Below are 11,851 nucleotides of genomic sequence, written 5' to 3' on the forward strand. Positions count from 1 at the left end.
TCTAACTAACATAAGATATCCTGACCTAAAACTGATGATGTAATGGATAACAAATTTTACGGATGTCAAAAGACAGAAAATCTCATACAAAAGAATCTGAATATCACAAGCGAATGAGGAACAAAGTGGATTTGGATGAAAGATTTAAAAGGAAAGAGACAAATGAAAATAGCCCCACAAGTATGGCGAATTCAACTTGAAGTTCGCGGAGGTGCGACGAACTTCATATAAAATATTGTTTGGAGAATTAAATATTTTTTAATTTTATTCCAGAAAAAATCCTATGAAAAAGAGTATATATGATAATTTAAAAAAAGGTTGATATTACTATGAAGATTTTATAATTGTTTTCATATAAAGATGTTTTTTTTTTATCATTAAATCATGAATTTTATGGTTTAATTTTGATGTGTTACAAAAATGTTATTTTTTTTAAAGTATATCTAAATAAACAAAATATACTTTTAACACAAGAATTTTTATTAGAAGATGTTTTTAGCATTTTCATTTGAGTAGGCACCTAAAAAAAACTGAAAATCTTCACCAAAACCGAACAAATTGACCTTCATTTTCACCCAGTGCTTGCGTAATCACCTAAGCTCATTCTGCTATTAAATTCAAACCGAGAGTCACAACCAGAACGGAAAGCATCCATGAAAACTGGGTTAGTTTGTCATATTATAAACGGCAACACTCCAAGCTTCGCCGTTACTCTTTCTCCTTAAATAACACAATTCCTTCTCACAAACACACTCGAGTCTCAACCTTTGACACAATTAAAGAAAGTGTTGAGTTGATTATCAAATGGGTTCAGATTCCAATGGAAATCAAGAATCTGGGACTCAGATCCCTCCTTCATCATCACTGTTCAGGTACAATTCACCGTTGGTTCAGGTCATCCTTATTGGCCTAGTCTGCTTCTGCTGCCCCGGAATGTTCAACGCACTTTCCGGCATGGGTGGTGGCGGCCAAGTCAACTCAACCGCCTCTAACAACTCCCTAACCGCACTTTACACCACCTTCGCCATCTTCGGCATTCTCGGCGGCGGCATCTACAACCTCCTGGGACCACACCTCACACTCTTCGCAGGTTGCTCCACCTACGTCCTCTACGCCGGTTCCTTCCTCTACTACAACCACTACCAGCACCAAGCTTTCGCCATAATCTCCGGCGCCATTCTCGGCGTCGGAGCCGGGCTTCTATGGGCTGCAGAAGGCGCCATCATGACCTCTTACCCTCCGGTGAATCGAAAAGGAACCTACATCTCCATCTTCTGGAGCATCTTCAACATGGGTGGTGTTATAGGTGGCCTAATCCCTTTCATCTTGAACTACCATCGCAAAGATGACGCAGTTTCGGTTAACGACGGAACGTATATAGGTTTCATGGCGTTTATGTCAGTGGGAACAGTTCTTTCGCTGGCGATCTTGCCGGCCAGGAAGGTTATTCGCGACGACGGAACTCGGTGCACTAACATGTTGTACTCAAACGTTGGAACGGAGGCTATAGAGATTGCTAAATTGTTTTATAACTGGAAGATGCTTCTCATGGTTCCTGCTTCTTGGTGTAGTAATTTCTTTTACACGTATCAGTTCAACCATGTGAACAAGACCATGTTCACTTTGAGGACAAGAGGGTTGAACAATGTGTTCTATTGGGGGGCGCAGATGTTGGGTTCTGTTGGGATTGGTTATGTTATGGATTTCAGTTTTAAGAGCAGAAGGAAGAGGGGTTTGGTGGGGATTCTTGTGGTTTCTGTTCTTGGTACCGGGATTTGGGCTGGTGCGCTTGCTAATCAGATCAAGACTCCACCAAAGATCTTGGATTTCAAGGACTCTGGTCATTCATTTGCAGGGCCCTTTGTCTTGTATTTTAGCTTTGGTTTGCTCGATTCCATGTTTCAGAGTATGGTCTATTGGGTTATTGGTGCCCTTGCTAATGATTCTGAGATTCTTAGCAGGTAATTCAACGCATTCATCTTTTTTTCGTTCTATTAATTCTTTCTTAGCAGGTAACCTTTAATTTTAATCATTTTGTTCTTAACATTTTTTATTTGTGTCAAAATTATTCTTAACTCCATCTAAAACGGAATTAACTCCGTCCAAATCATTAAGGATAAAATTAAATAAATCGAAAACGTGAAAGTTTCGATATTTTTTAAGAAAATTGATGTTAATTAATTGTGGGATTGGTTACATTAATTCACAGGTATACTGGGTTCTACAAAGGTATTCAAAGTGCAGGAGCAGCAGTTGCTTGGCAAATTGATAACCATAATGTGTCCTCTAAAGCTCAGTTGACTGTGAATTGGATACTAACAACAATAAGTTATCCAATGTTATTGGTTTTGGTGTTGATGGCTGTGAAAGAAGACAAGGGTGAAGTAGTAGTAGAAGAGCCTGTGAAACAAGTTGCTCCTTCATCGGCTGATAATAACAATAATGGCTCCGATGCCAAATAACAAACAATACACACCTTTCTAATGGCAAAATCAACTAGTCTTTGTCATCTCTTTGTTTGTCATTTACTTTTCAATATTAAAAGGCAGAAGAAAGAAAAAGGAATTAATTTGTTTCCACTTTCAAAGTTCACACGATCACATCCGAAAAGTCCGAAGATTGTGAACTCAATTGTTTTGATGTGGTAAGTAAAAGACAAGGAAAAGGGAACAAAAGTATGGATTGGATATTGGTCCCATTAATTAAGTTCTGAATTTTCTTTTGCTTCTTATGGAGTTTGAAAACGTATATCTATGTATTGGTTAGGCATCAGTGTCAACGTGTGTTGAATAGTGAAGTATATATTTTCCTTGATATATTGGTGTTAGTGGAATTGATCTTTTCACACTTTGGTAAACTATAAATTGTTGTCGTTAGTGGAATTACTAATTTTGTCTGATCCAATGCAACTGTGATGTGATGTAGTCCTAATTTATCTTTAAATGATTCACAATTCCTACTATTTTGCAATACTTCATCAATTTGTGAAGAAATTCATCCAAACACTTTTTTTAGCCCCAAGTCTAACTCTGACCAAACTTTGTTTACCATATGATTGACAGATAGTTGTTCTAAACCTAGTTAGCACACAAAAAGTCAATTGAATCTAGCAAATATCGGCAGAAGTAAATTAAAAGTGAAAGATTTTTTTTTTATTGATTGATGACCCAAGAAATGAAACAATATCACTCAAGCAAGGTTACAACTTACGCCACCCAGCACATCTTTTTTAATTTTGTGGAAAATATTTGTGTCATAAGGATGGCTAGGATCGATGATGATACAATAGAGAGTTAACATGATTACAGGGTGACAAGAGGTACAACAGTTGGGTCCTTTTTCTCGGCTTCTTCCTCCTCCTTCGCCTCTTCAGCGGCAGGAGCAGCAGCCTCAGCCTTAGCTTCTTCCTTTGCAGGCTCAGAAACGTCTACCAAAGGCTCTTCCTTCTTCTCTACCTCTTCCTTGTTTTCCTGCATTAGTTTAAAACTCAATACTTAAATATTTGATTTTGAGACCTTAAAAAATTCAAAATTTTCAATGAATAATAATGTTATACGAATACTTATCAGTAATGTTAAAGAAATAATAATTTAAATTTATCTTATTTAACTTAACATTTATAATTATATATGATTTAAAATTATATATTTATTACATCTAATATTATATATTTATTTTAAAAAAATTAATGAATGTAAATAAAATAATTTTTAGTTGATTTAGACTAGTTTTTATTATTTTTTAACTATAATGCATGAATAAACACTGACATATACACAACAAGATACCGAATATAATACATGTAAAACACAAATTTTAAATTCTTATATATAAAATACAGAGACACGACATATATATAAAATATAAAATAATTTGTAGATAAATTATAATAATATTTTGATATTTTATTGATATTAAAATATAAATTAATTTTTAATTATTTTTAATATCTTTTTTTAATTATATAAAATATTTTTTATTTTAATAAATAATAATATAAATAATGCTATATAGCATATATTATATTTTTTACCAATATTTGACCATCGATAATTTGACTTATGTTTACAGGATTTTGCACACAAAAAATATATAATTTGTACTTATATTTATCATAATTTACACACATAAATCAATACACTTTGTATCTATATTTTTCAAAATTTGTATATATGAATTAGTAAAAATTATTTGTTAAAGACAATTTAGTATTTGTATTAGTCAAATAATGACCAAAAATACTAAAAAATTATTGGCTCCCATGAATTTCTTTAATAATATATATTATTTTTAAATTTATTTTAAAAATATATATTAAGAATAAGATTGAACATACTAATACATTACATACATGATGATATTTATGTATATTTAAATATATCCAAAATTTTTATTTTATTTTTTATTAAAACGCAGTTAGACATATATAAAAAATATACGTTTCCAACGAATATAAATGAATATCATATTTAAAATGTATCTGATATACAAAAATAACAACTCATCAAAATACCTTGCTTCATAGTTTTCTAAACATTTCAAAATACTTAAAAAAAGAGTTTCCTGATAAGATTCATTTATATCTAAGTTTTATCTGTTGATTCTATACTTTAAACTTTTGTCCATAATTATTATACTAAAAGAGTAGAATGTAATGGAGTAGTCCTAAAACTATTTTTTCTGAGTCACTTCTTTATTTGTAAATTGTAATATATTAACACCATTATTTTTTGTCATTGGCACGCACTTTCTAATAACATGCTTCAATTGTATCAATTTGACTTGTGAGAGACAGTTGGTCAAACCATTATTACGTTGGGTTTGAGATTAGAAATGAATAAATAACGTCATCATCATCATATTGAAAATGAAAATGAAATCAAATATATAGATATATATAGAAAAATAAACCTGAGGAACATTATCGCCCTCAGCGGCCTTGGGTGTGATTGGCTCAACTGGGGCCTCTCCTTCATAAACATTCTTAGGACTGCTCATGCAACCTCCCATTTTTTTAATACAAAAAGTGTTGAAGATAATGTAGGAGGTTGTAAGGTAAATAGAGATAAAGAGAAGAACCAGTTAAAATTGGAAATTACAGTGCTGATTGCTGAGGGTGAGGTAAATGATTGGAGAAAGAAGAATATATATAGACGCAAAATGGCACACATTAATAGCTAAATGTAGGGCCTGTGTTTTAGGAGAAGTTTTCGGGTTTGCAAGATCATTTGGCCTGACAAATTCCCATGGCAAACTTCTGTTTTTCACATTTTTGAGTCTGGCTATGCGATTCTTTCGTGGAATTTGAGTTGGTTATGACTTATGACCCTTCATTTTTCTTTTCTTTTCTTTTTTTTGTTTTTATTGTATAGATTTATTATATATTTTCTTCATTTTCTTTATATATATAATATATATTGAGGCTTGTGACCATTTGAGACTTTCCAAATAGCACTGTATCCTTCATGGGTTAAAAAATAAAATTGGCGTGCTTTTCTAAACTTTGTAATACTCTTACATTACAACTTTGTTAATACTTTCTTCATTAACGATAGTATAAATAGAAGTTATGCTAATAATCGTCCTTGATAATTATTTTTAGGTTCAATTAAAGATTTCATGAATGATATGATTTATTGATTGAGTTGAGGATAGTCATCAAACCTGATCTGGTTGGTCCACTGGAAAACTTGGTCACGAATAACCGGTAAACTAGAGATCTGGCCATTAGATTTAGACCGTTCAGACAATTGAATAGATCAATGGCGGTCAAATCGACTAAAAACCGGCCGGTTCAGTGAGACCTGCAAAAGCCGAGAAGACTATGGTGCACCAGCCTCACCTAATGCATAGCATAGCTCGAACCCCTGACAACAACATTAGGAAGGCTTAGTAGTTAGTAATAAGCTACAATGCACACTAATACAAGACACAACACGATACGGAATATATCGACACACAAATTTTAAAATATTACATAATATAGAGATATGCATACATATAAAATATAAAGTATTTTTTAAATAAATTGTAATAATATTTTGATATTTTATTAATATTAAAATATAAATTAAATAGTCACAAAAAAATATAAATTAATTCTTTTAATTATTTTTAATATTTTATTTTAATTATATCAAGTATTTAAAATATTTTTTTTGTTTTAATAAACAATAATATATACTATATCTAAATTTATTTTAAAAATATATGTTAAGAATAAGACCGGACACGCTGACACGTGATGGTATTTAGGTATGTCCAGATGTGTGTGGAGAAGAATTTTTTATTTTTTATTAAGACACAGTTGGACACAGCAGACACGCATGTCGGATGAGTGTCGATGAGTGTCGTGTCTGAAATGTGTCCGACACGCAGACACAGTAACTGAACAAGGTGTCCGTGCTTCATAGGTAATTAGTATACTTTATACCCACTAAGCAACACTTTTTGTTTTTGATATTAGAGTAGCAATGATATTTTTTTGAAGTATGAACTAATGGAATGTTATTCTCAAATATAAAACTGTTTAATTAAAGAAGCAGAAATCAAACTATTCAATTTGTGAAAGGTACAAAAATCAAATAATCTGATTTGTGAGAAATACAAAAATTAGACACATAAATTGGACTGAAAAATTTCTGTTAAAAAGAATTAAAAAATTTGAAGTCTAAAAATTAGACCTTCAATTTATATACTTTTCACATTTTAAAAAAATACCAAAAATTATAATATTAGAATATATCATTAATTTTACTTCTATACCAAAAAAAATTTTCTAAGCGATGCTTTGTGCTGCAAATTTATGTATTAATTATTGTATATATTATATAATATCTTCATTCAACCTTTTTCCTTATTTAATTTATTTTATTTTTAATTTTACATTTTTTAAATTAATTCTATTTTTTAATTAAACACAATTATTAATATAAATATTAAGTTTTATTGAATATTTACAAATTATAAAAAATAAACAAAAATATCTTTATTAATCACATCTTTTTTCTTTTCATGATTTTATAATATTTATTAATATTATTTTTTAATAAATATATAAAATATATACAACTTAATTAATAAACTATTGAATATGAAAATAATAGTTAATATTTATTATCAAAAAATAAAATTTTATATAATTATTTAATTATAATCAAATTAATCAGTTAAATTAATAATTTAATAATTGAACCAGTCACTCAACGATCTAGTAATTTATCCAGGTCAATTACTGGTTAAATAATTAACTTGATTAAATATGATCAGATTTGGTAAAAATCCGTTAAAAACGGTTAAATTTAGATGAATCAATCCGTTCAAGTCCGATAAAATCAGTCCATCTAAGTTAAGTTGTTATTTTTTTTACATGATGTTTTTGTATTAAATGTATTACATAAATAAAGTTAAATTATATTTACACATTTAAAAAGAAGAAATAATTCTTTTTATTAATTACAATATATCTTCTATTTCTATGATTATTATCTTTATTGTATTTTTTATAAATATTTAAAGAGTGTAATAAATATAAATTAATTTATGAGTTATTAAAATATAAAAATATTAATTTAATACATAAAAAAACTTAAAAAGACATTTATTATAAAAATGAGAAAATTAAATTAAATATTATATAATTATTTAATTATGATTAGATCAATCGATTCAATATATAACTCATTGTTTAAACTAATAATCTAGTGACAAGTAATTTGGCCGATTCCATTTTTAATTTAATTTTGATAACATGGTTAAAAATACACGTTTTTGAAGTAAAAGCTTTTAATAAAAAATTTTAAAAAACACTAAAGTTACTAATACATTACTAAGCTTTTGAAAAATATTATTAAAATCCTTATTAGCAAAGTTCTAATATTGAATTAATATATATTTAACAAAAAAACAGTATAGTTATTTTTTTTTTTAAAAATTGATGAATTGGCCTTCTCAAGTTAGGTAAAACTTTAAAATAGTTCTTAAGATATGCTAACATGACCCAAGTTAGTCTTTAAGCGATTTTCTGTTAACCACAAGTTGAAGCGGGCTAAAAAGATATAACAATAGTTAATGTCACTTATCACACCATCGTTTGGTTATTTATGTGTAATAAAGTAATTATGTATTAACAAGTAGGGGTGGTAAATGAGCTTAAACCCGCCGGATCGACACGCGTAACCTACTAAAAAGACGGGCCGGATTAAAAAATTAGGACCGCCAAATAGCAAAAGTCTGCCTAGTCCGCACTGCTTAAATTGCAGGCTTTGGCGGGGCGGGGCGGGCTTCTCCGCCGGACTTAGTGTTTTTTTAACGAGGGGGTATTTTTACAATTTTTTTTTTATCAAAACCTAACTTCCCCCAACCTAACTTACAAGAGTATAAAGATAAAAATTGATTGGTTTGGACTATGTTTATGTTACTTTGAAGACAATATTTATAATTATGTTTTAAAATATGTTTATTTTGTTTTGGAGAGAATATTTATACTTATGTTTTGGATGAAAACTTGGTTTATAATTATGTTTATTAGATATTTATAATTACAAAAATTTTAATGTTTCTAAATATAAAAATATAATTTTTTATGTCTTTAGAAATTATAAATTTATTAATATGATTGTGAAATTATATATATTATTTAGTAGTTAATAGTAAAAAAAAAGGAGCTTTGGCGGGCTGATGAGAAATTTTCATGCCGGTATAGAAATTAACAATAAATCCAATCGTGAGTATAGTCTAACCGACACACAATTTCACATCAAACAATTCCAAAATCAATAACCCAGAGTATTAGCCCCGAGTCGTCTTCCCTAGGAATTGTCTTAGAATGCACATCATTGATTAGGAAGTCTTTTGTGGTTTTGGAGTTTAATGTAAGAATTTAAGCTAACAAAAGTGAATAACAATCAATCAAGATAAAAACCTTGGCTAAGGGTGAGTATTGGAAGTTCCATCATTATATCTTCCATCAATTATGACAACAATTGATCATTGCTTCACTTAGTTAACCTCTAACTATGGAGGAAAGTCAAGTGAAAATAACCAACTTGAGTCACAAGTCCTAGTCTAATCCTAGGAAAGTCTAGCTTTAGTGACTTATAAGTCAATTAGCAATCTCCAATTGGTAATCAACAATTGATATTAACTATTCAAGTGTCTCTAATAACTCAATCCCTAAGCTAAGAAAGAGGAATCTACTCTATAGCTAAGGTTGTCATTTTCTCAAACAATTGGTGAGCACTAGTGAGAGACATTATGAAATTGAGAAAAGGAATTGAATTCAAGCTACCTAATTCAAGCAATCATCAACAACCAAGCAATTGAAATCAATGAACATGAAATACCTCAATTCATTAATCCAAATCAAAATAACAAAGTCCAAATCTAAGATCTAATGTGAATGAATCAAAAGAACACTAATTGAGAGTAGGAGAATTAGATCTACAACTTGAATCAAAATAAAAGTGAATTTGTAATTAATCTCACCAAAGAAATCTAAGAGAAAAGTTGGAGTTTCTCTCTCTACAAAATGTAACTAACTAGAAAAAATATCTAAAAATGTGTAATGAGTGAATGGATCTGGATCCCTTCAATTCTTGGGTCTTCTTATGCCTTTTCCTGCCAGAATTCTGCTCCAAACAGGGTCTGTAACTGCCCTGAAATCACCAGTCACGTTTTCTCTTTAAAAGTCACGTGCGGATATCGACGCGTACGCGCACAACACGCGTACGCTTCCCTGGAGCTTTACGATCCACGCGCATGCGTGAAGCACGCGTGTGCGTCCATGAGGTTCTGGCTTAGCCATGCAAATGTACCGGCTTCTGGCTTTGGCTTCTTCGCGCCGATCTTGGTAGCGCGCATTCACGCGTACGTGCAAGGCACGCCTACACGTCACTACTCAAAATTCCAAAGCTCTATTTTTCTATGCTCTTTCCCTTCATGCATGCTTCCCTTCTCTCTTCTAAGCCATCCTGGCCCTATAACTTCTGAAATCATTTAACACGGATCACGACATTGAATGGTAATAGAGGATTCAAATATAACACAATTAGTGTAAAAGAGGCATGTTTTCATCCATGAAGCAAAATTGGGAAAAGAACACAAAATCATGCATTTTTATATGAATAAGTGTGAAAGATCATTGATAAAACCCTCAAAATCCAAACAAGATAAACCCTAAAAATGGGGTTTGTCAGGGGCTTAGCCCGCCAGCCCACAGTTAGGCGTGGTGGGGTGGGATTCTAGGACTACCTCACTAGGCGGGATGGGGCGGGCCAGCCCACCAAAGAATGGGCTTCTGGCGGGACGGACTTCCCCTCTTGCCACCCCTATTAACAAGTAATACGTAACATATTGATGTGAATACATTGTTATAAGTTATAATAGTATTCATTTACGTGTTATCTATTATGTTATGATTGCATGTAAACTATAATTGATCGTTGACTTTGGACTAAATAGTTCATTTTAATTTTTAAAATTGAATTTTGAACTAAATTGGTCTTTAGATGAGTTTCTCCCCTCAATTTTCGCTTTATAAATTTAAATTTCTCAGTATTTTTTAAATTTACTAATCTTTTTTCTATTTTTTTCATTATTAGTTGTTTAAATACAATCATTTTCATAGCTGCTTTTATGTTTTTTATTTTTATCTTATAATTTTTTTATAAGAATTTAATATCGATAAATTTTATAATATATAAGTATTTATACTTTGACTCAATATTAGAGCCAGGCCCAAAATAAAACCCCAGTCTACGAAATTCAAAAGAGTCTAGAAAAATTCATTTTATAAAGCTATTCGACTTAGTCAGAGCCTAGATCCTATGGACCTAGCCCAACCCAACTTGATTAACAAAAGAATCTCAATTGCACTAACGTACATATCTACAGATACACCTACTTTAAATATGAGATCATAACAATCTCTAAACAAAAGAAAAGTAACCACCCATCATTATAGATGGATAAATTACAGAGTGATAATAAGGCTATCACTCCTACTGTATAAAAATCCCATCACACATAAGTATTTCTCAATCCTAATTCACAAAAATCTGCCAAAAATTCTTACTAAGTTAAATATCGGAGTCTCTTGCAGGTACCACCTCGGCACCTCCCATTCACCATCAATGATCTCAGACGACTTTGCCTTATAAGGAAAAGACATTAGAATTCTCACCAAAAAGAGTTTGGACCTCACGTTCAAATCCAATCCTCTTCAATTTCAGATAACCCTTGAAAAATTGGTGCCGTTGTTGGGGACTTGGAGATCAACACCCAATCATGGCAAAAGACTACCCAAAAGATGGACACACAGCATCTGATTTAGAAACCCATGAGGAGAAATAACCTAACCTCGATCGAGCAATTGTCATGTCCCAACACTAAAAAGGAGAAAAGGGTACTACTGTGGCTAGAGATAGAAGCAATCCAAAAGGATGAAAGGACAGGTTTCCAAGTCCATATTTTTAGAGGACTAAGGTCGGCTAGAAAAGCTCAAGATCGAGTTAGAACGACAACACGAGTCTAAGCACTCCCTACTTAGAGAAGTACAAAGACGTAGGGAACTTGAAGAAAAGTTGAAAAGGTTGGAGTCTGATCTTAAAGGCAGAAGGCCTCGGACTAATCGGGAGACTACTCATTTGGGAAGTAAGGACCAATTCTCGGAAAATCATGCGAGCTAAAGTTCTTAGAAATTTTAAGATCCCAGACATAGATCTCTATGATGGCACAACAGATCCTCGACATCACCGGAGTAATTCCAAAAGTCGTATGTACATGGCAGATGTATCCGACACAACAAGGTGCAAAGCATTCCTGACTATATTGACCAAGGCAGCAATGAAGT

The 11,851-nt window shown here is 31.4% G+C and overlaps 1 protein-coding gene across 1 annotated transcript; it reads left to right on the plus strand.

Moving 5' to 3' along the window:
• The first annotated feature begins 619 nt into the window (after positions 1–619).
• Positions 620–2,814, plus strand: LOC130954373 (UNC93-like protein 1). Its single transcript, XM_057881111.1, has 2 exons — positions 620–1,961; positions 2,210–2,814. The coding sequence occupies exons 1-2, from the start codon at positions 805–807 to the stop codon at positions 2,460–2,462; spliced, it is 1,410 nt and encodes a 469-aa protein (XP_057737094.1). The 5' UTR covers positions 620–804; the 3' UTR covers positions 2,463–2,814.
• The last annotated feature ends 9,037 nt before the right edge of the window (positions 2,815–11,851 follow it).

The sequence above is a fragment of the Arachis stenosperma genome, chromosome 10 (genome assembly GCF_014773155.1).
Source record: "Arachis stenosperma cultivar V10309 chromosome 10, arast.V10309.gnm1.PFL2, whole genome shotgun sequence".
Classification (NCBI taxonomy): domain Eukaryota; kingdom Viridiplantae; phylum Streptophyta; class Magnoliopsida; order Fabales; family Fabaceae; genus Arachis; species Arachis stenosperma.

Bases quoted from the DNA above. Each gene is read 5' to 3' on its own strand.
- LOC130954373 (XM_057881111.1), top strand. From the start codon at position 805: ATGGGTTCAGATTCCAATGGAAATCAAGAATCTGGGACTCAGATCCCT. The intron at 1,962-2,209 runs GTAATTCAACGC...ATTAATTCACAG, and splicing joins GATTCTGAGATTCTTAGCAG to GTATACTGGGTTCTACAAAG.